General features: G+C 50.3%; 1 protein-coding gene across 3 annotated transcripts in view; it reads right to left on the bottom strand.

Moving 5' to 3' along the window:
- The window catches only part of PPP1R12C (protein phosphatase 1 regulatory subunit 12C), a 1,231,266-nt gene that overhangs the window by 588,699 nt on the left and 617,463 nt on the right, over positions 1 to 25,104 (bottom strand). For all 3 annotated transcript variants that reach the window (XM_085616407.1, XM_085616408.1, XM_085616409.1), the window contains one exon: positions 17,774 to 17,864. In XM_085616407.1, the coding sequence (XP_085472533.1) occupies positions 17,774 to 17,864 (91 nt within the window). The remainder of the gene's footprint in view (positions 1 to 17,773; positions 17,865 to 25,104) is intronic.

The raw sequence follows: 25,104 nt of genomic DNA, 5'->3' as shown, positions 1-25,104 counted from the left end.
GGCCCACACCGCATCGGGCCTTACGACTGAGGTGGCGGCACTACAACTGGAGGTACGCCGGCTAAGTCAGGCGAGCGCACTTATGGATCGGCGCCTCGAGGATTCCGAGAGTCGGGCCCGGAGGAATAACGTCCGCATCATCGGAGTGCCCGAGGGACGGGAGGAAGCGGCGGCGGATCTATTTGTGGAGGACCTGATTGCTACCCATCTCCAGCCTCGGGGCCTGAGTAAATTTTTTGCTGTGGAGAGGGCCCACAGGGTTCCCGGGGGAAGGCCGAAGGTCGGAGCCCCTCCGCGACCTCTCATTGCCCGGATTTTTAACTTTCGGGACAGAGACGCTATCCTGCAAGCTTCCAGACTACATGGGCCGGTTAAGTTGGACAATATGGAGGTGAACTTTTACCCTGACTTCACCCAGGCGGTCCAGAAGCAAAGACTGAGCTTTCTCGGCGTTAAACGCCGACTCCGGGACCTGAACTTAAAGTACGCCATGCTCTTTCCGGCCAAGCTGCGAGTGGAGGTGGATGGTCGCACGCACTTTTTTGATCGTCCCGAAGCGGTAGGGGACTGGCTGGACACTCTTTCTGGGGATCGTGATCGAGATGGCGGGGGGGGGGGGGGGGCAGCGGGAGGAGGCGGCCCACTGGATCGGGACTGAGGGGTCAATACTGGGCCTCACTCAGGACGAATATGATGCTACTTTCGATCGAGCGTCTGTCTTTGTACATTCCCCTCCTATGGAGGTTGTGTGGGGTCTTGAAGGAGTACTCTTTCCTCCTCTAGGGGATCTAGCTAGTTTCTTTTGTAGGGGCGACAGGCACACTGCAAGTTGGGGGGGCTGTCCGGGCTCATGCAGGGGTGCAGGGTGGGGGGAGTTTTGTTGGTATGGGTGGGGTGGGGTGTTGTTCGTTTCCACCACAAGGCAAACGTATCTTTGTGTTATCTCTACAGTGCTCTCTGGGGGACGAGTGATGACTTCTGTTAATGATGGGGGGTAGGGGACTGAGTTTGTTGTCCTGGAATGTTAATGGACTGGGGGACAGGATAAAACAAGGTGTGGTCCTGCAGTTTTTGAAGCGAATTTTGCCCGATATAGTTTTTCTGCAGGAGACGCACCTCATTGGCAATTCCTTTTGCGCTATGAATCGACGGGGCTACCGCCTTGTGGCCCATGCGGGCTTCACGTCCGGCTCCAGGGGTGTGGGCATTATGGTTAAAAACTCGCTCCCGTTGGAGATTGATGAGGTGCGCCATGATGATAGGGGACGTTACACGGTTGTGGTGGGCAGATTGGAGGGCAGAGTGATCGTTCTTGTGTCAGTATATGTCCCACCGGGGCTGCAGACGACCACCTTTGCGGACCTGGGGCACCTCCTTCTTGGCCTTCCGGAGGGGATTCTAGTGGTGGGGGGGGATTTTAATGCTGTTGTTTCCGGAACTGTGGATCGTCACCCCCCTAGGGACCTCCCCCGGGCCCAAGAGTGGTTATCTGGCCTCTTGGATACCCTGGGGCTGGTGGATTGTTGGCGTCTAAAACATCCCACGCAGCTACAGTACACCTTCCATTCAGGGGCCCATGGTAGTCTCTCACGGCTAGATTATGTCCTGGTCCCTGCGGCTTATGTAGGGAGGGTGGGAGAAGTGCGCCATTTGGCACGGGGTATTTCGGACCACTCTCCGCTCTTGTTGCACTTTGATGTTTTGCCGAGGGGAGAGGGTAGAGTGGCCCCGATCAATCCCTGGTACCTGCGTGACCCCACCATTCGCGCAGAACTGATTAAATCCCTTAAGCGCTATTTTGATGAGAATGTGGGGTCTGTGTCTTCGGCGGTTTCACTGTGGGAGGCGTTTAAGACAGTACTCCGAGGAGAAGCCCTGTCCCTTATTTCCCACTCCCGGAGGCGCGAGCGGGAGGAGGTGACCCGTGTTGAAGCTGAGATAACCGAGTTGGAGGGGGATCTAGAACGTGGGGTGACGGAGGATAAATTACATGTGCTCCAACTCAAGCAAGCGGCCTATAAGGCCCTCGTCACGGAGGCGGCCAGGGGCCTCAGTAGGGAGCAACAGGGGAGACTGTATGATGTGGGTGATAAGGCTGGTAAATTGATTGCGTGGCTGGATAAAAAAGAGAGAGCGAGTCGTGTTGTCCCGTTGATTGAGAAAATGAATAGTGTATGTGTCACTGAACCGGAGGAAATTGTCTCCTGCTTTGTGGACTATTTCCGTGGGGTATATTCTCCAGTGTCTTCCCGCTCTGAAGAGGATTCCCATGCCCTGCTCAGAGATATTGCGCTGCCTTCCCTTTCTGAGAAGGACAGAGTGTTGTTGGACGCCGCTCCAACCTCCGAAGAAATTGCCCTCGCCATACGCTCGGTCGCTTCCGGCAAGGCCATGGGTCCTAATGGTCTTCTGTTAGACCTGGCGATTTCTGGTTGGCTAAGGCTTGCGCCAAAGTCAGGCAGAAACCACCACTCTAGTCAGGGCAAGGAAGTTACACGCCAAAGATAACCCCTGCTCACCCCCTTGGTAGCTTGGCACGAGCAGTCAGGCTTATCTCTGAGGCGATGTGTAAAGCGTTTGCGCGCGCACCCAGCAACAACACCCAAGGCCCACCACAAAGGAAACTCCACACAAGGTATTCTATAAAAATAACATTTGTATTATACACAACACATTAGATAGGAACACACACTTTACAATGTGCCAACAGGCACGGGCAGAATTTACAAGGGATTATGTACAAGACAGGGCCACCTGGACCACTGTCAGGAATTAGCACTTTTAGATATTTAGCACATAAAATATATAAAATCACTGTAGCACAAAAATAATCTGTATAGCACACAACCAGTACTTACTGGTATCGGGGAAGTACCACCTGCGTAACCCTAACTACCTTAGGAGACTGTCACGCAGGGAACTAGAACCTCACTAGCACCACCTGTACTAGGAGAAAGCAACCACCCACCTACGTATCACAATACCTGTAGGGGTAATAGAACGTTACACATGATGCATCACATTCAGAGGTGTAGGGAAGGAAAACACATGATGCCTAAAAACATTCAGAGGTGTAAAGCAATGGCACATGACGCATCAAAACACATTCAGAGGTGCAAGGAAGGAACACACATGATGCATAAAACATTCAGAGGTGTAAAACAAGGCACATGATGCATCAACACACATTCAGAGGTGCAAGTAGGAACAATTGCGCAAGACTCCACATGAGCCACCACCTGTGGCAGTCCCTGGGCCAACTGGCCTGGTAGGGGCTAGGACGCCCTGCGTTCAGTCAAGCTGCGCCAGCTGCGCAGACTAAAACGAAAATGGTCCCCCACCTAAACGTGGCAGCTGCCCACTAAGTGCTGGGCAGCTGGAAAACGAACTTCAGGCACTCTGCGTGCCTCTGGAGCCCTCTCTGGGCTCTGACCATTAAGAATATGCCCTCTAGAGCCTCGCAGGCTCTAAATAATGCTGTGCTCCAACGTTGGAGTCCCACACGGGGGACTCTTTAAACAAACTGCCCCCGAGCCTCGCAGGCTCTACACCAGTAGCGGCACCGTCGTTGGAGCCACGGGGCTCAGAAACCAATACGCCCTGTCTGGGAGCCTCACAGGGCTCGTGAGCAATGCGGCGTTGTTGGAGCGCCACGCGCTCAGACCTCGACAATGTCTCTGGTCCGTCAGAGTCCCACACGTACGGAGTCCCCCAGCCCTTCACCACTTACCGGGCTCTTCCCTGGGGACTCCGGTGTCAGGACGGCTCTCTCTCGCGGCGGGGCAGGCACCGACAATGTGCCTCGGGGCCCCGCCGCCTCAGCAGTCCTTCTCTCCTGGGGGAAGCGCGGGGTAGGCTCCCGCCCGCTTCCTCCCACGACGTCCTCGCTTCACCCGGGCACTACGCAGGAGCGCGGGGTAGGCTCCCGTTAGCTTCCTGCTTCGAAGCCCCGCCCCCGTCTCAACGAAGGCTGCCTGACTTCCGGGTTTCCCCGGACCGGGCTGCAGCGGTGATCGGAAACCTCAGTAATAAGAGGGGTAGGCTCCCTCGTCATAAACGCCAATAAGCGGGGTGGGCACCCGCAAGCAGAAACAAAGCGCTCACAGTGCTGTAAAGACACGCACAGCGCTCCCAGCGCTATAAAGCCCAACAAGCGCTCCCAGGCGCTACAAAGATAGCAGGTCCAGGAAAACAGCGCGCACAGCGCTACAAAGTCCAGAAAGCGCTCCCAGGCGCTATAAGCAACGTCCAGCAACCAAAAGTTCCTTCGGAGAGCAGGGGGCAAAGGCTGGGCCCAGAGCCAGCTCACAGGGCCCTCCAGCAGGGAGGCAGTCCCCAGTGGCGGTCTCTCCTGGCGCCCAGCAGCAGCAGGCCCCCCCTCAAGTGGATCCTGCAAGAGAACAACATGTAAGGGGACACAGCCCCTTTTTATACAGTACAAGGCTTTGTCTAAGGTGCAGGGAAGGGGCGAACCAGTTCCAACAGGTTCCTGAGCACTTTGTTTTGCTCAGCCCCTCTCCCTATTCACTGGCAGGGCTAGGGTCATTAGACGCACCACAGGGGCCGGCGCCAGCATTGTGTGGGGGAAGCCCTGTCCTATTCAGGACCCAGGTACACTCCTCCCCAGCCATTAACATGCTAACTCCCCATTCACCACTGGGTGACTCCTCCTGACTCTGGGGAATTCCCTAGTCTGTCACCTGACCTCACCAGCCAATCGCCAGACAAGCCACACATTTCAGACTGCACACTGAAGTGCCCACTTCTAGAAGTGGCACTTCCACACCAGGTACATGCACGCCGCACACATCAACGCGCAGCATTCACTCACACGAGTCCGCACATACCAAACACGGGCCTGCACACCCCACGCATCAGGAACTACCGGGACACATACATCCCCCCATGCATTCCTATGGGAGGGCAGGCCAACCTCAACACACGCACGCACTTTACCCTGAGACACAGCGGTAAAGTGCGCAGAAACCAAAATCCATTACACCAAGTCACCAATAAAAAGCAAAAAGTCTCGGGGGTGAACCTGCCAGAAGGGCCAAGTCCAACATCTTCCCATCGAGTTGTATAAGCTGCGACCGGATACGCTGGCGCCGCATCTCCGTGCTATGTTCCTTGCGGCCCACTCGGTGGGTTCCCTCCCGCTAGACCAGCGTCTGGCTACCATCGTGGTTATCCACAAGGAGGGGAGGCCTCGGGACCGGGTCACATCCTATCGACCCATTTCGTTATTGAATGCGGAGCCCAAAATTCTCGCCAAGGTTCTGGCCAATCGGCTGGTCGGCGTGGTGTGTGACTTGGTCCACCAGGACCAGTCCGGCTTTATCCCCCATCGTAACACAGCGCTTAACCTGCGGCGTTTGCATGGGGTGCTCGCACGTGTCCCGTTCATGCGGGAGCCGGCCATCTTGGCATCCTTGGACGCCACTATGGCGTTTGACACACTTGAATGGCCATATATTTGGGCGACGCTCGCGAAATTTGGGTTTGGCCCAGGGTTTATCAGCTGGGTTAAATTGTTGTACTCTGGCCCACTGGCGCAGGTGGTTGTGAACGGTAGAGTGTCGGCTCCGTTTGAGTTGGGCAGGGGCACGCAGCAGGGCTGCCCGTTATCGCCGCTTCTTTTTGCGCTTGCCTTGGAGCCCCTGGCGGAGTGGTTGCGGTGGGAACCTTCTATTCGTGGTCTCCGCTGGACCCCCGAGTATGAGGACCGCGTGTCTCTATATGCTGACGATATTCTCCTGTACCTGGCTTCCCCACGTAAATCACTGATAGTCCTGGTTGATGTATTGCACTCATTTGGTCGTAACTCCGGTCTCGTCATCAACTGGGCTAAATCGTGCGTGTATGTTCTCTCTGGGGAGGCTCCTATCCTTCCGCGGGGCTGTCCTATCCAGATCGCCCCGCAGGGATTTAGGTACCTGGGTATCTTCATCACCCTAGACGCGGAGGCCCGGTATGATCGAAACCTGCTGCCCCCCCTCCAGCGCCTGAAGGAGGATGTCGTGCGTTGGCGGCGTTTGCCGCTCTCGCCGCTCGGCCGGGCGGCATTGTTTAAGATGATGTCGCTGCCGCGTTTCCTGTACGCTCTGCAGAATACAATGGACCTCGTCCCGGCGCGCTACTTCCGCGAGGTGGAGAGCTTACAACGCCGCCTGTTCTGGGACGGGAGACCCCGTATCGCCCTGACGAAGCGGACGCTCCCGTGGTATGACGGGGGGATTGCCCTCCCGGATATTAAACGGTATTATTGGGCCTCCCAGCTGGCTGCGATTAATCACGGCCTATACGGGCCCGCCCTAAACCCGGCCTTTGAAATGGATAAGATGCTACTGCCGGGTGGTGACTATAATCGAGCGCTCTACTCCAGCTCGCTCGACGCACGTCTTACGGGCCCCACGCGTGTCATGGTAAGAGTGTGGCACGCGGCTAATGAAGCGATGGGGTGGAAGGATCGTTTGACCCGGGCGTCACCACTGTACGCATCTGAGCAGTTGGGCTCCCTGTGGACCTCGAAGGGCTTCGAGAAGTGGGACATGATAGGCATTAGCAGGGTGGGGGACCTCTGGACGAGGGGGGGATTCAAAACGTTCGGGATGCTGCAGACGGAATTCCAGTTGCAAGACAGGGAGTACTTTCGGTATATGCAGATCCTTCATGCACTATGCTCCGCCTTCCCGGACGTTGCCTCCATCCCGGAGTACTCCCCTCTGGAAGATAGAGTGCTGGATGGACATGTCCCGGAAAGCACGATCTCGTTAATCTATAAAAAACTGATCAATGACCGCGTGGGATTGCTGCTTGATCTTCGCGAGGCTTGGGTTGCCGATGGATTGGAGCTGGACGACGAGGACTGGGTCTCTGCGGTGGCCTCCCCGAAAGAGGTGGCCATACCGGCCCGCCTTCGCTTCGTCCAGCTCAAGATACTCCATAGGGTCTACATAACGGGGCCAAGGCTATTGCGAATGGGCTATGCTGTGGACGGGTTGTGTAAGCGTGGGTGTGGTTCTTTGGGGACCTTTCTTCATATTTTGTGGGAATGCCCAGAGGTGGAGCGATTCTGGCGTGGTGTGCATGAGGTCCTGCGGGTGGTTACGCGTGTGCCGCTGCTGCCCGAAGCGAGGAGATGCCTGTTGAACGTGTGGGAACCAACCGACTATTCGGCGCCACAGACGTGGTGGGTGACTCTGGGATATATGGTGGCCAAGCGCGATATTGCTCAACTGTGGGGTTCCCAGAGGCCCCCGACTGTTTCGGCCTGGAAGGAAAATATGGACTGGTGCATGTTTCGGGAAAAGGTGGTGTATGTAGCGAGAGGTAAGCCTGGGACATGGGTGAAAGTGTGGGGTCCCTGGAACGCCTACCGTGGTGGAATCTGCGCCCCGCCGTTATTGCCCGATCCATCGCCTGCCCAGTCCCCTTAGCCGGTTTAGCTCTCCGGTACCGGGCACTGAGTTCACCCAGTCCCTGTTCTGACCTTCTCCCCCCCCTTGATACTCCTATGGTTTGGTAGGGTCCCCCTTCTAGGGGAGCACATGCTGCAGTTTTCGATCGTGGGTTGCCTTGTGGTTGGATTTTGTTTGCTGTTATTTATGTTTAAAAGACACCGTCATGTGGGGTCCGTATGGTGTGGCCATCAACGCGGCTGACTCCTGTATGTTTCCCTTTGCCGCTGTCTGCGCTCCACTGTGTGTATCTTATGCTCCTCTTGTTTGCTAGCGGCCGGCTTGAAGGTTGTAGGCCCATCTTTGTATATTCTTTGAATTTTGTAATAAACGGTTTCACAAAAAAAAAAAAAAAAAAAAAAAGAAGTACAGAGAGTACACCCCTGTTCCCTGCTGGTGTACGGGCACGACCTCTATTGCGCCTTTTTGCAGCATACTTAGTGCTTTCTGCTGTAATAACACTAAGTGCTCTGAGGACATAGGACGGTGCCTTGGCGGTATGGTGGGTGGAGTGGAGGTTAATTCGAGACAGTAACCGTGTTGGATAACATCTTTGACCCACCTGTCTGTGGTGATGGAATTCCACGTGGACAGGAACCGCTGGAGTCTCCCCCCGACAGGTGTTATGTGGTCGGGGGGGAAGGGAGAGGGCGTCACTGTTTGTTCTTAGGGGAGGACCTGGTATTGCCGTAACCACGTCCTCTGCCCTTGGTGCTGGAGCCACGATATCCACCTCGGGTGTTTTTATCGTAGGAACTCTGTGTGCCCCCTTTATTGTAGGTTTGCTGTGCCCCCTGTCCTCTACCTGCACCTCTATTTCCGGGGCGACGAAAGGAGCCACTACGAAATGTCTGCGTTTGCAGAGCCCCCATTGACTTCGCAGTGTCCGTGTCTTTTTTTATCTTTTCTAAGGTGGCGTCAACCTCCGGTCCAAATAAGTAGTCGGGGTTGACCGGTTGATTGAGGATGTTATTTTGGACCTCAGGTTTGAATCCGGAGATTCGTAACCAGGCGTGTCGTCGTAGCATGACGCTGGTGTTTATTGCCCTTGCAGCAGTGTCTGCAGCATCTAGTGCACACTTGATGGATGCGTTTGTGAGCAGTTGTCCCTCCCTGATGAGGAGCTCCGCTGCCTCTTTGTACTCGTCTGGCAGGTGTTGGAGTAGGGACTCTAACGTGTCATAGTGTGAGCGGTCGTAGAGAGCTAGGAGGGCCTGTGTATTGGCGATGCGCCATATGTTTGCTGCCTGGGCTGCAATCCGTTTGCCGGAGGTCTCTAGAACCTTGGACTCTTTGTCCGGGGGAGGAGCATCACCAGTTGTCTGCGAGTGTGCCCGTTTGCGAGCATTGGCAACCACAATGGAGTCCAGAGGCAATTGGCTCCTAATGTACTTGGGGTCCCCAGGTGCGGGTTTGTATTTTTTCTCGATCCTGGGGTTTATTACCCGTGCCCTGGTGGTCTCTTTGAAAATGTCCTTTGCTGGTTTGAGGACACCTTTTAACATGGGCAGAGTTTTTACAGTCCTCTCGGAGGATGCGAAAGTGTCCACTAAGAAATCATCCTCGATAGTGTCTGAGTGGAGTTGCACTCCATGATTGGCTGCGGCCCGTTCAATGAGGGCGTTGAATGCAGCAGTGTCCTCTGTGGGGGACGTTTTTGCGCCATAAAGTTGTGTGTCCTGTGTATCCAGAGCAGCACCTGGCTCTACGGGGTCATCCCAGACCTGATCAGGGTCTTGCTGGCCCTCAGGGTCCATGTCTTCGGGGTATGTGGCGTCGTCACCCATGTAGTCCTCCACTGCATCCGTGTCGGAGTGCGTTGGAGAGAATGATGGATCTGTGTAAGAGGTGTGGATGCGTTCATAAAGAACTGGTTCCGATTCCTCCGGCATTTTTTGTTTTAGCGGGATCCTATAAGAGTCCAAAGCGTGCCCTGAAGTGATCTTCCGCTTTCGGAGCATAAGCCTGCCGGTGTCGGCGTCGATGAAGTGGGACGGCGATGTCCCAGTAGTCGAGTGTTCGGTAGATGGGGACCTTGTCTGGGTAACGCGGGTTCTGATTTCGAACATCTTCGGCGCCGTGGATGGCGGCAAACCAAAGGTGATGTTGGCCGGTGCCGAAGGTGCCTTCTGTGCCCGTTTCGGTTCGGAGCCCGACGAGATCTGGAGGGCTGCCTTCTCCCTGATGCGTTGCAAGGACGCTGCCACTTGTTGCACCTGGAACGCCGACGGTTCTTTGGCGCCGAGAGGTTCCGTCGAGGCAGGTGTGGACTTTTTCGAAGTCACCGGGTCATCGAGCCGAGGAGGGGTAGTAGCAGTCGACGGCGTTGATGAATGTACCGTAGTAGGTGCCTTCGAGGTGGATAGCGATGCAGTGGCCTTTTTCACCTTGATGGCTGGTGCAGATTGCTTCGGTGCCGGGGGCCTTGGCGCTTTGACGGTACCGATGGATTTTCTTTTTGTGTCGGCGCCGACATCGGCTGCAGCGAGTTCGGCACCGAAGTCCCTTTTGGTGCGGTCGGAGCCGATGGGTTTGGCTGGCGTCGAAGGTGTGGTGGTCCTCGAGCCGACCAGTGTCAGTTTCACTTTCGGTTTCTGTTGAACCGGTGCGATGATTGGTTTCAGGGTAGGGAAACCAGTCTTTTTAGGTAACAATGGCTCTCGCTGAACATCCGTGGCCGGGCCAGAGGGCGGGGCCGAGGAACTGCGGGATTGGTCTTGGGTAAGGCCCGAAGGCGATCCCTCGACCGGAGCCGTCTACTAACTCACTGGGATATCCTCCATTTGGACGGGTAGGCCTAGCTCCTCACCGGAGCTACCTTCTTCGGCCCCTAAGGCCTCGTCGTAGTCTCCTACCTCATCGTCGGCTTCTTCCCTGTGAAAAAGCTCTTCATCGACATCTTCCGATCGGGAACCGTGTTCGGAAGTGGGGCTGGAGGGTGTATTTTCCACGCTTTCAACATCTTCGTCCTCGGTGCTGAAGATGTTGGTCGGGGACGGTGCCGCTTGCTGCGCTTCCAGTCGCGCGGCTCGTCGATTCCGTAGAGTCTTCTTGGATCGGAATCGGGCACAGGCCATGCATTTCCATTCGTCATGATCCGGTGAGAGGCATTTGTTACACACTGGGTGGACGTCGATATGGGGGTATTTGGCGTGGCAAACAGGACACCGCTTGAATGGGGTCCTCGATTCCATCGTCGAAGTTCGGTCGATGGTCGGATTTAATGGATCCGAAAAGTTGTTAAAGTCGCTAAACTAGCCTGTAAACTGTCGATACCGATCGGGAACAGTACCGTCGAGAACTAAAGGCCTTTTGGCCTGAAACTAGATTTTCCTAACTTGAGTCAAGATAAGCACATCCGAACCCAATGGCAGAAAAAAACAATCTGAGGATGGAGAGGATGCCCATGCGCACTGTAGTCCAGGGGAGGAGTCACCTATCTCAGGATACTTCGAAGACTCTTCCAGGACAACAACATGCAAACATCCGGACCCAACACTAGGCGGCGATCTATGCACAGATATGAATTCAGCAGCCCACATGCCTCGAACATGCTTGTTTTAGTTTAGAACCAAAAACAAATATCAAAATATACTCTCTCAGAAAGAGATGCTTTAGATAAATACTTTCAATAGGCAATAGACTTTTGAATGCAACAGTCACAGTTGTTGCAATAGGCAACACAATTTCAAACACAATTATACACGGAGCTCAATGGGAATTTCCAGTTAAAAGCAATAGATTTCTTTTTGGATTACTTTTCTTACCACAGGACTGGATACTAGATTCAGTCCTGGGACATCTCCTGTAAACAGTTGAATAAAAACGTTTTGGTTACAGTAGTGATTTTTAAGGAATATTATTGTATTTTAAAAGTTGACACTTAGAAACTTTTCACATAGAATCACCAATGTTATCCTATGGGAGGAAATTCACTTAGCAGGTACGTGGGGTTATTGTTGCTTTTTCTAACTCTGTGTTGGATCCTGGATCCAGCACTGGGGCATCTCCTGTAAACAGTTGAAAGAATGTGTTTTTGTTATACAGGCGATTTTTAACGAATATATGTAAGTTTGCAAAATCAACACTTATAAGAATTTCTGGCAAAAAACAGGCAATGTTATCCTCTGGAGGAAAATCAAGTTATAGGTAAGTACGGTTGTAATTACTTTTCAGTGTCAGTGCAGGGCACCAAGATCCAGCACTGGGATCTCTCCTGATAACAGGTGAGTAAATTTGTTTTCGTAATTCAGCCGATTTTAGATGAATATTTTAAAGTTTCAAAACTTGACACTTAGAAGAATTTCCAAGTGAAACCAGTCAATGTTACCCTATGGAAGAAAAGTGAGTTATCGGCTTTTGAGCAAGTACTCGACTGGCAGAGTTAAGGTTCTGGGCATAGACTCAGGGTCTCCCAGGGTCAGGTAAGTACAGTTGTTACACCCTCAGCGGCACAGGGGCAGCTGGGTGCAGAGTGAGTTAGGCCCAATGTTATCCTATGGGAGGCAGGGGGCCTTTGGTTGGTGGCTGCTGGCTAGCAGGCTACGTGGCTGTGGGAGCTGGGCTCCAGGTCACTTGCTCAGGGCAAATGGGGAAGTAGATTAGAGTAGAAGTTGCACTGCCAGGGGCACTCGGGCGGCGGGGGGCAGGGTGCTTTTGAGCCGTCGGGTGCTCAATGGAGAAGCTCAAGAACTGCTCGTGGGAGTCCCAGTTGCTTAGAGTCACAAGGTAGCCAGGTCCTCCGGGGTTTGTGAGGTTGCTGACCACTGGAGATGTCCGGGTTTAGCAGGAGCAGGTTCGAGGGTCGACAGGCCAGTAGGGCTGGGGCCAAAGCAGTTGGTGTCTTCCTCTTGTTAGCAGCTGCACGGCAGGTCTTCTGGTTTCTTGATCTTCTTTGCTGTTTCGGAATCTGGATCTGAGGAAGGAAGGTTCAGGGTGCCTATAAATACTAGATTTAGGCGCGTTACAGTTAGGTGATGGGCAGGGATCAATGGGTCCCCTCCTGGGGTGGGTACACCCCCTATCCTGCCTCTCTCCTGTGGGAGGGGGGCAGTAGCCTAGTCCTGATTGGGCAGGGCTCCCCATCTTCAAGATGTCGAGAGCCCGGAGATGTGCTTCACCTCGCCTCCCCCACCTAAGGGGTGGGGTTGGCAGAGGCTGGCACATCCCCTTTTCTTCCTTGGGGTTTCCGACCAGTCTTCCCGCCAGAGTGGGGTTCAGAACCAGTAGGGGCCAGTTGCTGAGTACAGCAAGTGGCCTGGAGAAGCTCACAAAGGCGGCATGCCTTTGAAGCTTCCCCTGCCCATTCTGGGGGAGGAGACCTAGCACCTCACCCAGGATGTGCATTGTTGCAGGCCCAGGAAAGCAGATGGCTCTCTACCCAGGGGTCCAGCAACATGTCTGCTGTGTGGCTGACAAGACATGGATTGTAGGTTAGGTTCAGGGGGCATCTCTAAGATGCCCTTTGTCGTGCATTGTACATTAAATCCCACACTGGCATCAGTGCGGGTTTAATGTGCTGAGAAGTTTGATACCAAACTTCTCAGTCTTCAGTGTAGCCATCATGGTGCTGTGGAGTTCGTGTTGACGACCTCCCAGCACCATATACTCTTAACCTCTTCTGTGCCCATGACGAGATGGTCTCGTCATGGAGCACAGTCGCGCTGTGCCCATGACGAGACTATCTCGTCATGAAACCCACCCACTAGGGAAGCGCCAGGCACAGGAGGGGGAAAAGGCCTGGCACCCAAGGGGCTAATGGCAGCACTGCACTTACAGTGCCCAGAAATGGACCTGGGTACTGTAGGGGCACAGGGCTCATGCACCTGTACCCACACCACTGGCATAGGGCACCCAGCTAGAGGGGTGACTGAGGTATGCCAGGGCAGTGTGTGTTGTGGGCATGGCACACAGGGATGTGTGCCATGTCGACTGTTTTGTTCTGCACCCAGACACTCAGCGTGTGTGCGTGTGTGCGTGCGCGCGTGTGTGTGCGTGTCATGGCCTCTAAGGGTGGCACAATAAGTGCTGCAGCCCTTAGGGGCCTTCTCTGGTCAAAAGGCTAGTATACCATTTATCAGGGGCCGACATGTGGCCAGAGATGCCAATTGGGTTTTGGCTGTTAGGCAGTTTATAGGGAAGGAACACAGGCCCTGGGCACCTGCTTGGCAGGAGCCCAGGGCACACCAAGTCAAAGAGCATCAGTAGTCTGGCAACAAAAAATTAAGGAGGGGGGGGGTTACTGCAACAAAACCCCACTTTCTCACACCCCGATGGTGTCACTATTTCTTCAGTAGTGTGATTTGCAGTGTGTGACTACAATGTACTGGCAAGTGACTTCCTGTCCAACTACACCGTCTAAGTGTGAACCTATGCCATGCACAAGAGCTTTTTGTGCAGGGCATCGACTGAAACAAACAGGAATGTATCCATCATGCAGGTGTGTGTCGTGCACTGCACAGGTGTGTGGGGACACTATGTAGTGTGAGCCTGCCTTTTCCACAGTGCCCTTGCGGGTGCCCGAAGATACAGATTACCTGGTTGCCTGGACTTGAGGCGAGTGGTGGGAATCACAGAGTACTCTGCGGGGATGGAAAGGTGCTGGTCTTGTGACCAGGATGCTTAGCAGTTGCATTGCAGGTATAGAAAGGTGGGAGGAGGGTGGTCCTTGTAGTGTGTGAGTGTTATTTCTATGTGTCTCTAGTTGCTTTGCAGGTGTTTGGAAGAGCGTGGTCTGGAAGGGGTTGAGTAACTGTTTAGTAAGTGGTCTCTCCTTAGGCCTAAGAGTGGTCGTTATGGGCATGTGTGTTATGTTATGTTAGCCCCCATAGACTTAGCAGTTTTAGTATCCTTCATCTTTTCTAGGAATGTGTCAACTGCGGGCCGAAAAGATGTTCCCGATCAAACGGTTGATTTAAAATAGCAGTTTGAACCTCCTGCTTGAATCTGGAAACCCGGAGCCAAGCGTGTCTACGCAACAAGACGCTAATGTTATTGGCTGCATCGAGCGCACATTTTATTGAGGTGTTGGTAATGAGTTTGCCCTCCTGGATAAGGTTGTTGACTTTTTGTTTGTACTGATCAGGAAGGTGTTCCATGAGTTTTTAAAGCTTGTCGTAGAGAGCCCTGTCGTACCTGGCCAATAAAGAGATGTGGCGCCGCAGCCAGGGTGACTGACTCTGGAATCTGGGGATTACGGTTAGATCCCCAGGGCCGGCGGCAGATTAGCCCAGCACCATGTGACTCTGGGCAATAGCTTGCTTAAACTTCCTGACATCCCTCAGCGACTAGAGGCCCTTACGGGTGATTGTTTGCGCTTTACAAATGTGGATTATTATTATTTATAAAGCTTGGGCATTGGCAACCCGCCAATGGTTTGCAGCCTGCGACGCAATACGTTTCCCGGATGCATTGATTAATTTGGATTCCTTATCGGACGGGGGCGGGGGGTGCCACCTCTACTGAGTCTGCACGCTTGCGTTAGTTACCACAAGGGAATCCAAGAGAATCTGACCTTTAATGTAAATTGGGTCATTGGGAGCTGCCTTGTATTTTTTATCCAACCCTGGTTCTGACTGGGTCCTTGAAAACTTCTGGGGCATGTTTTAGCAAACCGTTTAACATTGACAGGGTGCTTGTTGATTTTTGAAGGGTGCAAAGGTTTCCAGCAAAAAATCTTCATCTAATGGGTCTGAATGTAAGGGGACCCCGTGGTATTGGGCAGCCCTATTGATCAGTTGCGCAAACCCAGTGTTGTCATCTGGTGGTAACGGCTTAGATGGATAGAGATCCGGATCATTATTTGGGTCGGGATCTGTATTGTAGTCACCCCAAGTGTCCACGTCATGTGGGATGTTATGCGACTCATCATACCCATGTGGATCTATATCTCTACCTGTGTCATCCTCACTATCTGATGGTTGAGGTGAAAATATAGGTTGTGGGGAGTGTGGTGGAGAAATCAACAGATGTGGATTAACTGGAGGGGGAGAAGGAGGTGGGGACGTTTTAGTGCCCATGTCCTGTTCGAGAGGTATAGCAGGTTCATCTGCAGTGTCCAGTTTCCTCTTATTTGGAGGCTTGGTGACTAGTTTGCCCGTGTTTGGATCAATAAACAGTTTTTTTGCTTTGGATCTGCCAAATCAGGAGCAGGCTGCGTGGGCAAAATGTCTTTGTTCGATGTCGAAGATTTTGGGTCCGAACCTTCTATGGAGGGAGTTTGTGAGGCATTCCGTGGGGTTTTAGACTCTAGGTTTGTGCGGCTCCGAAACTTTTCGGCTCCGATGCTTTTTGGAGTCAGTAGCCTTTTTCAGCTCCGAAGATTTCTTCGGTTCCGAGCGTTTGTCCTTGCTATGCTTCGATACCGAGGGCTCTGGCATCGAGGCTGTCTTCGGCGTGGACAAGTGTTTGACTTGTTGCTTCGGTGCCGAGGAGGACTTTCCGGCACCAGAATGGGGTTGGCTCGAGCCCTAGCCGGAAGGCTTATATTTAGGTTTCACAGCTGGGCCCGAGGGCCTCGGAGGGTGTTACCGGAGTCATCGGTTTATTTTTCGGGAGGTAGGTTTCGGTACTCAGGGACCGTTGAGCCGGGGTGACTGTCTCCTCTTTGGCGTCGGAGTCGTCTGCCTCTGAGACAGAGATGAGTTCTTCATCACCTGATTGTTCCGGCTAGATAGTGGGGTCTGCTTAGAAGATGTCTGGAATCGAACTGCTTCCGTGAGACATTTCGTGCTGTCGAGCCAGACGATCACGGATTTTTTTTCGACCTGAACGATGCACAGGCCTTGCAGTTATCTTCGTGCTCCGGGGAGAGGCAGAGTTTGCACACCTCGTGCAAGTCTGCGTGTGGGAACTTAGCACCAAACCCAGGGCATTTTTTGAAAGGAGTCCTTTCCATTGACTGCAGGTGTGGTCGGCGCAGAGAGGCCCAACGGCTCGCGTCGAAGATCGAGGTTGAGGGGTTTGTTTTAAGATTCAGGTCGAAAAGGGAAACTCGATCGAGACAATACCGTAGAGTGGAGAGGCATTGCGCGTCAAAGGGGGATTCGAAACTGATAGACCCGGAGCACAGCAATTCACATTCAAACCCGATGGCGGAAAAAAACTATGTAAGGATGGAGTCGATGCCCATGCGCACTATCGTCCTAGGGAGGAGTCACCTATCTTGTGACTACAAAGACTTCTTCCAAGACAAAAACAAAGTGCAAACATCTAAGCCCAACACCAGATGGCGATCTATGCAAAAGTATACAATCTGCAGCTCATATGCCTCAAACACAAAGTTACTTGGAAAAGGGTAAACGTTTTGTGAAATCTAAGTTATGTTACACAAAAGAAATTTAAGAAAACGAAACAGCAGAGCCCTGCGTCAGCGAATTGACATGGTGCTGGATGTTTGACACCCATTCAGATATAGCGAGTGGGCACATTTTCTGTTCAAACGAAGTATCACCACACAACATGATTAACGCAGAGGGAATGGTGTCTGGCTATCTACATGTACCAACACTCCTCATTTTTACCATTTAGTCATGTGAAAGGCCTGGTAAAGTACTACGTGATGGCAGAATGAATCTGTTCAAAGTGAATGCATCCTATTTTTCGCTTTCCGGAAACCACGTTGAGGTGGACTTTCAAGTGGTGGATGGAGAGTCGAGAAGTCCCACCACTTAAGACATGTGGTGCAGGTGTTCACTTGCAGAAGAATGAGAGACTACTACAAAATCTTTGTACACTCCGCGCACACATTTTTAGGAACCAACAACATGCATTATTGAATTATAGAATTTATTTTAACTTAAATTAGTTTAAGTATTTTTGGTGATTTTTTGCAACAATTGTTTTTATCAAATGAGTTTCATTTACTGATTTAACTTGTATACTTAGAAGATACTTAAGTTATTTTCAGGGATTAAATGAACATTAACATGAATTGTGGTGTAGGAACCTGTAACTACTCTCCCTCATTCCTCTCAAAGCAAAAAATTAAGACATTTTTGCTTAGAGAGTTTAGCTGTCAGATTATGATCACAACCATAAAAGTCGCAGCATCTTATTTACATACCATGCAAGTTAAAAGAGTTACCACGATGACGACCAAGTCCTGCAATTATTAGCAAATGGTCTCTTCATTTGAGGGGTGGACCTATTGGCTACTTCCTGCTTTCCCACGATAATGCCAGGATCAGATTACAACTAGTTCCTTTCAGCTGACGTGGGCCTTGGCCTGATATACAAAAGTGCTGACTAAGCTTTTGAAGTCATGCTTTTGCACTTGGTGCGCGCGAGTGGAAGACTTCTTGCCCACTACATACCTGTGTGGACCTCCGGGACTGCCGCATGAGGCGCGACCTTGCCTTCCGCTGGGACTCAGACTCCTCATCGCGGACAGGAGTCTGGTAGGACCTAGGGAGAAAGGGTTAACAGAATAAGATGATAAAAACACAAAACTTTTTAAAGCCGCCAATGATTTCTGGATTTCTTTTGAGGTCAAGAAAGCATGTTTTTTTTTTAAACAGTTTTCCTCTGAAACATGTTTTGGGGGGAAAACTGAAGGGATAACTGATAAATAGAAAAAAAGTGACAATGGTCAGTGAATACAACTAAACATTACGCCAGATGGCACTGTCAACTATTGCCTCTTATCTGGTGGGATATACAGGTCAAGAGGTCAATTCTCAACAAGATCAACTCTTCTGCTCATTCATTCTGCAAAGATGGATAGACGGAGTAACTTTAATCTTGGTATTAACACCTGTTTTAGCACTCAGAAGCAGCAAAACTTGGGTATAAAGTGATAGTTTCCTTTAAATAGTTTCTAACAATCATTACTAATTTTAATATTGTGTGATTTTTTTACAGTCATAACCTCTTGCCATTCTCCTGCTCATTACCTTAAAGAACATTTTACATGAATATTAAACTTTGAATGGTCCCAGTACTTGCACAAAGCTACATTGTTTCCCAGCAGTCTCTGCCTTCTGGGTCATAAATAATAGGCAATAAAGCTTACTACTTTTTGCTGAGAATCAAGGTGAGCCTTGTTAAGGAGAGCAAGTAGTAAGTACTTGTTCCAACATGAAGGTGAAAGCTTGAGTGGAACAGGGCTAAGGATGGCTTTGGGACCACATCATTAAAAATATAAATAAGCAGGCTAATGTGGAAGAATGTACATACCGTCCTCCAATAACAGGAGTCCAGTAATTTGATAAGAACATTTAAAAAAAAAAAACTACTTTGAGGCTTGATCAGCTTTTTGACCAGAATTAAGTCAACATGGGTAGCATAACTATAAGGTCAGATCATATACTTATTCCAAGTATTTGAGGTCCTTTCTCACATTTACATTGCGCACAGTGTACTTGGAAGTAGGCACAAGTAGTCCTGATCGAAATACTGGAAAAAGTTCCTGAATATCTAATAACATTCCAGAGCAAAGACAGATACAGAAGAACCACCCTATCACTTGGAAGAGTAGAATGCTACAGATCACAGTCCAGAGTGCCCACTAAGGTTTTGAACATACATTTGAGATTTTAAGAGGAACAGCCTTCTACGTTTGTATGATAGAAAGTTGGCTATGAAGAAAAGATTAAAACTAGGCATGTGCCCTATTTCCAGACTTTCAGGGCAATCCAATATAGAGGGTAAAATGAAAAAAATCCAATCCATCCTCAACCACCTGTTTACTTGGTTAAAAACGTGTCACAGTGCTCTGCGTATACATGGCAAACATTTAAAAGGGGGTGGGGGAATTATTATAGAGTAAGGCTACAGTTTGTAGGTGTACAAAACGTATTGTGTTATGTAGGACTTTAGCAATAACACAAGATTCTAATATAGTCTTATAGCCCGCCATAGCGGGCTATACCGGCTACTAAAGGCCCGCTCCAGCGTTAAAGGCCTGGGGCGAGGGCCTTAGGGAGCGGGACTTTAATAGCCAGTATAGCCCAGCTACGAAGGACTATAAGGCAATTAGAACATTATGCCACTAGAGGGCAGAATGTTCTAACAAATAAAACAAAGGCTTTAGGGAACGCAAGGGGATGGAAGTCCCCTCAGGCTCCCTGAAGCCTTTGTTCACAGCCTCAGCTGTGAACAAAGCAGCATTGGAATGTTGGAGCTCCAGGCTTATACCAGCCATTATAAGCCCAGAGCTACTCCATTGTTTTCGATGGAGCTTCCAACTTTCTAATGTTCTAATTCCAGTTATTCCCGGATATGTCACAGTTGGAAGGATAACGTTACCTACCCAGTAAGCATCTGTTCTTGGCATGTAGAGCTGTAGATTCACATGCTTTGCATACTCCAGCCATCTAGTGTTGGGTCCTAATATTTGCAAGTTGTTTTTGTCTTCGAAGAAGTCATTGCAGTCATGAGGTAAGGTGACTGTGAGAAAGTGGCTCTGTATATACTGTTCCCTAATAGGTACAGGGTGTACAGAGTCCACAGTCCCCAAGGGTTTGACAGAGGCTAAAGTTAGATATAACCTTACTCTCTAAAGTGGTAGCTTGGTTGAGCAGTAAGGCAGTATCGGAGGACAGTGTAAAGCATTTTGATGTACACACTCAGTCAGCAAATGGTTTCACACACTCAATAACTAAACTCTAGGCCAATGGTTTATATATAAAAAATATATGCTTGTTTTATTTTAGAACCAACAATATGTATTAAAATATACTTTCCCAGAATGAGATGCTGTAGGTAAATAATTTTGCAATATGCAATTGACTTTTGTAAATAATTACAAGTTGTTGCAATAGGCAACACAATAATGCATTGAGTTCAATGGAAGTTATTTGCAATAGGTTACTTTTAGATTACTTTTGAAATTCCAGGACTGGATCCTAGATTCAGTCCTGGGACAGCACTTAGAAACAAGTGATAAAGTCGACTTAATTACTGTGGTGATTTTTAGATAATATTTTGCTATTTTAAAAGTTGACACTTAGAAAATATTTCATAGAAAACAGTAAATGATTACCTATGGCAGTAAATTCACGTTGCAGGTATAGTATGTTCTTGTTACTTATGTAATCCAGTACTGGGTGCCTAGTCTCAGTACTTGGAACCTTATCCAAAACAGGTAAGTAATTACGTTTTCAGAAATTATACGATTTTTAAAGAATAAAGTTTTCAGAAATTGACACTTAGAAGAATTTTCACAGAAAAACAGTCAATGATTTCCTATGGGAGAAAATTGGGTTACTGATAAGTACAGTTGTAAGTATTTTTCAGAATCAGTGCTGAGCACCAATGCTCACCTAATAGCAGGTGAGTATTTTCGTTTGTTACTCGGCTGATTTTTGGTGAATATTTTAAGTTTTGAAAAAATCCACACTTAGAAGAAATTTCAGGAAACACCAGTCAATGTTACCCTATGGAGAAAATTGAGTTATCGGTTTAAAGGTAAGTACTCGACTGGCAGAGTTAAGGTTCTGGGCATAGCCTCCGGGGTCTCCCAGGGTCAGGTAGGTACAGTTGGTTCACCCTCAGTGGCACGGAGGCGGCCGGGTGCAGAGAGAGTTAGGCCCAATGTTATCCTTGGTTGGTGGCTGCTGACTAGCAGGCCACGCGGCTGTGGGAGCTAGGCTCCTGGTCACTTACTCAGGGCAAGTGGGGAAGTAGTTAGGTGTAGAGGTTGCACTGCCAGGGCCATTCGGGCGGCTGGGTGCAGGGTGCTTATGAGCCTCCGGGCGCTCAATTTATTTCAATGGGAAAGCTCCGGTTTAGAAAAGACAGCAAGCTCGGGGACGAAGATTCTTCAGGTGCCACCACCACTTTGAGAGGTAAGTTGGGTAGTTGGAGGATAGGTAGGTACCCCGGGATTGGGCACAGGGGGCAGCGGGGCACCGGGTGCAGGGGTGCCTTTTGCGGTCGGGAAATCTTACCCTCAGTTGATCGCGGTTGGGGGGGCACCTGGTTCTGAGGCTGCAGGCTTCTAAAGGAGCGTCGAGGGAAGTCCTTGGGTGACAGACTCGGGGTCACAGTCGCCGTGGGGTCGTCCTCGTGGTCTTTATTCACTCCGGCACAGGCCAGGCTTGGCGGGTGCAGAGTGTGAAGGGTTCACGGTTCTGGGCTGATGCCAGGGATTAGAAGCAGATTTTGAGTAGAGCCTCTACTCATGGGAGTCCCAGGGGCTTAGAGCCAAAAGGTAGTCAGGTCCTCCGGGGTTGGTGAGGTTGCTAGCCACAAGAGATGCCGGTTTGAAGCAGGAGCAGGTTCGAGGGTTGACAGGCCGGTAGGGCTGCGGCCAAAGCAGTTGGTGTCTTCCTCTTTTTAGCAGCTGCAGGGCAGGTCTTCTTTCTTCTAGCTCTTCTTCGGATTTCGGAATCTGGGGAAGGAAGGTTCAGGGTGCCTATAAATACTAGATTTAGGCGCGTTACAGTTAGGTGATGGACAGAGACCAATGGGTCCCTGTCCTGGGGTGGGTACACCCCCTATCCTGCCTCTCTCCTGTGGGAGGGGGGCAGTAGCCTAGTCCTGATTGGGCAGGGCTTCCCATCTTCAAGATGGCGAGAGCCCGGAGATGTGCTTCACCTCGCCTCCCCCACCTGAGGGGTGGGGTTGGCAGGATGGCACATCCCCTGTCCTTATGTGGGGTTTCCGGCCAAGCTTCACGCCAGAGTGGGGGGTTGCAGTGGCCTGGGGAAGCTCACAGAAGCGGCATGCCTTTGAAGCTTCCCACTGCCCATCCTGGGGGAGGAGATTTAGCACCTCGCCCAGGATGTGCACTGTTGCAGGCCCAAGAGAGCAGGGGCTCTCTTACCCAGGGGTCTAGAAACATGTCTGTGTGGCAGCCTCAGAACAGACGTGGATTGTAGGTTAGGTCTTAGGGGGCATCTCTAAGATGGCCTCTGGGTGGCTTGGTACATTAAATCCCACACTGGCAGCAGTGTGGGTTTAATGTGCTGAGAAGTTTGATACCAAACTGCTCAGTCTTCAGTGTTGCCATAATGGTGCTGGGGAGTTCGTGTTTGATAAGCTCTCAGCACCAGGTACTCTTAAATGGCAGCACTGCACTTACAGTGCCCAGGAATGGACCTGGGTACTGTAGGGGCACAGGGCTCATGATCCTGTACCCACACCACTGGCATAGAGCACCCAGCTAGAGGGGTGGCTGATGTATGTCATGGCAGTGTAGGTGGTGGGCACGGCACACAGGAATATGTGCCATGTCGACTCTTGGTTTTGTCTTGTACCCAGACACCCAGCCTGCAAGGGCAGTGTGTGTAAGGGTACAGGGCCTCTAAGGGTGGCACAATGAGTGCTGCAGCCCTTAGAGGGCTTCCCTGGTCACAAGGCCCTGGGTACCTAGGGTACCATTTACCAGAAGCTGACATGCGGCCAGGGTTTGCCGTTTTGGGTTTTAGGGAAGGAACATAGGCCCTGGGCACCTGATTGGCAGGAGTCCAGGGCACACTCAGTCAAAGTACATTCAGCAATTCAGCAAAAAGTGGGGGCATACCATGTAAGAAAGATGGCACTTTCTCACAGTGACTCCTCCTTTCAGAGATAGTGTGCATGGTCATCAACTCCATTGTTATATTGTTTTCCCGCAAGAGAGTGAGAATGTAGTTAGTAAGTGTAGAATAGAGATGTCCATGCGTATGTATGTAAACTGAGAAACTGCAACTACAGGAGACCGGGGAGGCGGGTGGGCGCATGTGAATCTACAGCTCTACATGCCAAGAACAGATGCTTACTAGTTAAGTAAAATTATCCGTTCGAGGCATGTGAGCTGTAGATCACATGCTTTGCGTAGACAATACAGCAGTGTGCTCCCAAAGTAGTGGCTAACCTGTAGCTGTTGTAGTTGCTTGAAACAGTATTTTAAGTACTACAAGGCCTACATTAGCTTTTTGCCTAGCTAACACATCTACACAGTAGTGTTTAGTAAATGTGTGTGGTGTAGGTCATGTAGCTGCTTTACATATGTCAGCTAGAGGAATGTTGCCTAAAAATGGCATAGTAGCCCCTATTTTGCATGTAAAATGCGCTCCAGGGGGTATGGATAAAGTTCTTTTGGCTTTACCATAGCAACTTTGAATGCATTTCAACAATCATGAAATGCCTGATTTAGAGATGGGGTTGCCTTTGTGAGGGGGTGCAAATGCTGTTTAGTTTTACGAAAGTCTTTGGTTCTTTCTTTGTAATATAATAAAGCCCCTTTTTTTTTTTAGTCTTCAATAAGATTTTTATTGAGATTTTTGCATAAACAAAACAGACATACAAAGCTAAACAAATAGTCATACAGAAACATAAAACATGCACAGAGTGGGAATTCTACAATCTACGGTGCCTTCCGCTTCCCTCTGTTTCCTTTATAGTCTGCCCTTCCCCTCTGTTCTAGTAAGGGGTCTCAGGTATGAAGGAGGGGGAAAGGGGTCTGAGCTGTGGCAAGTGTAGAGGAGCATAGAGAGAGAGAGAGCTTGGTGGTTTTGTTCTAAGAGCAAGTAGGCAGGTGTCGAACTCTTCTTTCATGGAGGTTCATACGGGCCTAGGTATTTATCCATAGATGTCCACATCCCTCTATTGGGCTGTCTTCACGGTGAGTCTCGTAGGGACAACGCGTCTGCCCCTCTAAGGTATGTTACCCAGTTGAGCCACCCTTTGAACGATGCCTTGGCTGTGTCCTTCCACTTGTTTAGAATCATTTTAACTCCGGCAGTTAGCAAAAGGTCGAGTAGATCGCTCTCTCTTTGTGACAGTGGTTCTGTCGTGATTGGGGTAGTTACCAGAGTTGCAAACTCTAGTTTAAGGGAACACCCTAGCATGTCTGTTAGAAAGGCAAAGATTCTCCCCCAGTAGCTTTTAACTTTAGAGCAGTAAAAGATGAGGTGTGCCAGATCTCCCTTCTCGCTAGTACAGTTCCAGCATAGGTCGTTTGTGTTTATGCCCAGTTTCGCTAGGCGAGCAGGAGTCCAGTGTAGTTTGTGTAAGATCCAGAATTTTGTCTGAGCAAGTACCGGGATAACTTTACTGTGTGTGGGGGAGGACCATAGTATTTGGCTTTCTTTATCGCTTAGAGTGTTACCTCGCTGAGACTCCCAGTAAGTTAGTGTTTTAACGTTGAGTCTCAAAGTGTTTGGTCGCAGTAGTCTATAGATGTGTGACACTTGGTGTCCCGTTTTGTTAAGGCTGGACATGTACTGGAAGATTGAGGGCATGGCATTAGACAGTCTCGCTCTGGTCAGTGCCGCTTTGATCTTTAGGAAGTTATATAATTCAATATCATGTAGGGTATGTTTGTTTTTAAGCGAGCTGAAAGTGATGGGTCTCCCTTCATCCCCGAGCTGGATGGGAAGGGATATTCCTGCTTCCACCCATGTATTCATATAGAGTGTTCTGCCTTTGTATTTTATTTTATTATTTGACCATAACGATTCCCATCTCGAGTTTGTTATTCTATGTTCTAACATCTGATCAACCTTCAGTAGGGCGTTTCTGGTGTGTGTAAGTATAGTGTTCATTAGAATGTTGTGTCTATTGGTTGTTAGGAGTGCTAGTGGCTCTAGGTTGTTTAGCATGGCTCTTTCTACTTTCAGCCACACCGGTGTGTAATCTTGGTCTGGTAGGTAGAATCCAGTAGCTACCCTGTTTTGCTAGGAAGGCTGTAATGAAAAGTCTTGAAGTCTGCCAGGTT

Source organism: Triturus cristatus, chromosome 7, assembly GCF_964204655.1.
Source record: "Triturus cristatus chromosome 7, aTriCri1.1, whole genome shotgun sequence".
Classification (NCBI taxonomy): Eukaryota; Metazoa; Chordata; class Amphibia; order Caudata; family Salamandridae; genus Triturus; species Triturus cristatus.
This window is presented reverse-complemented; position numbering and strand designations above follow the sequence as displayed.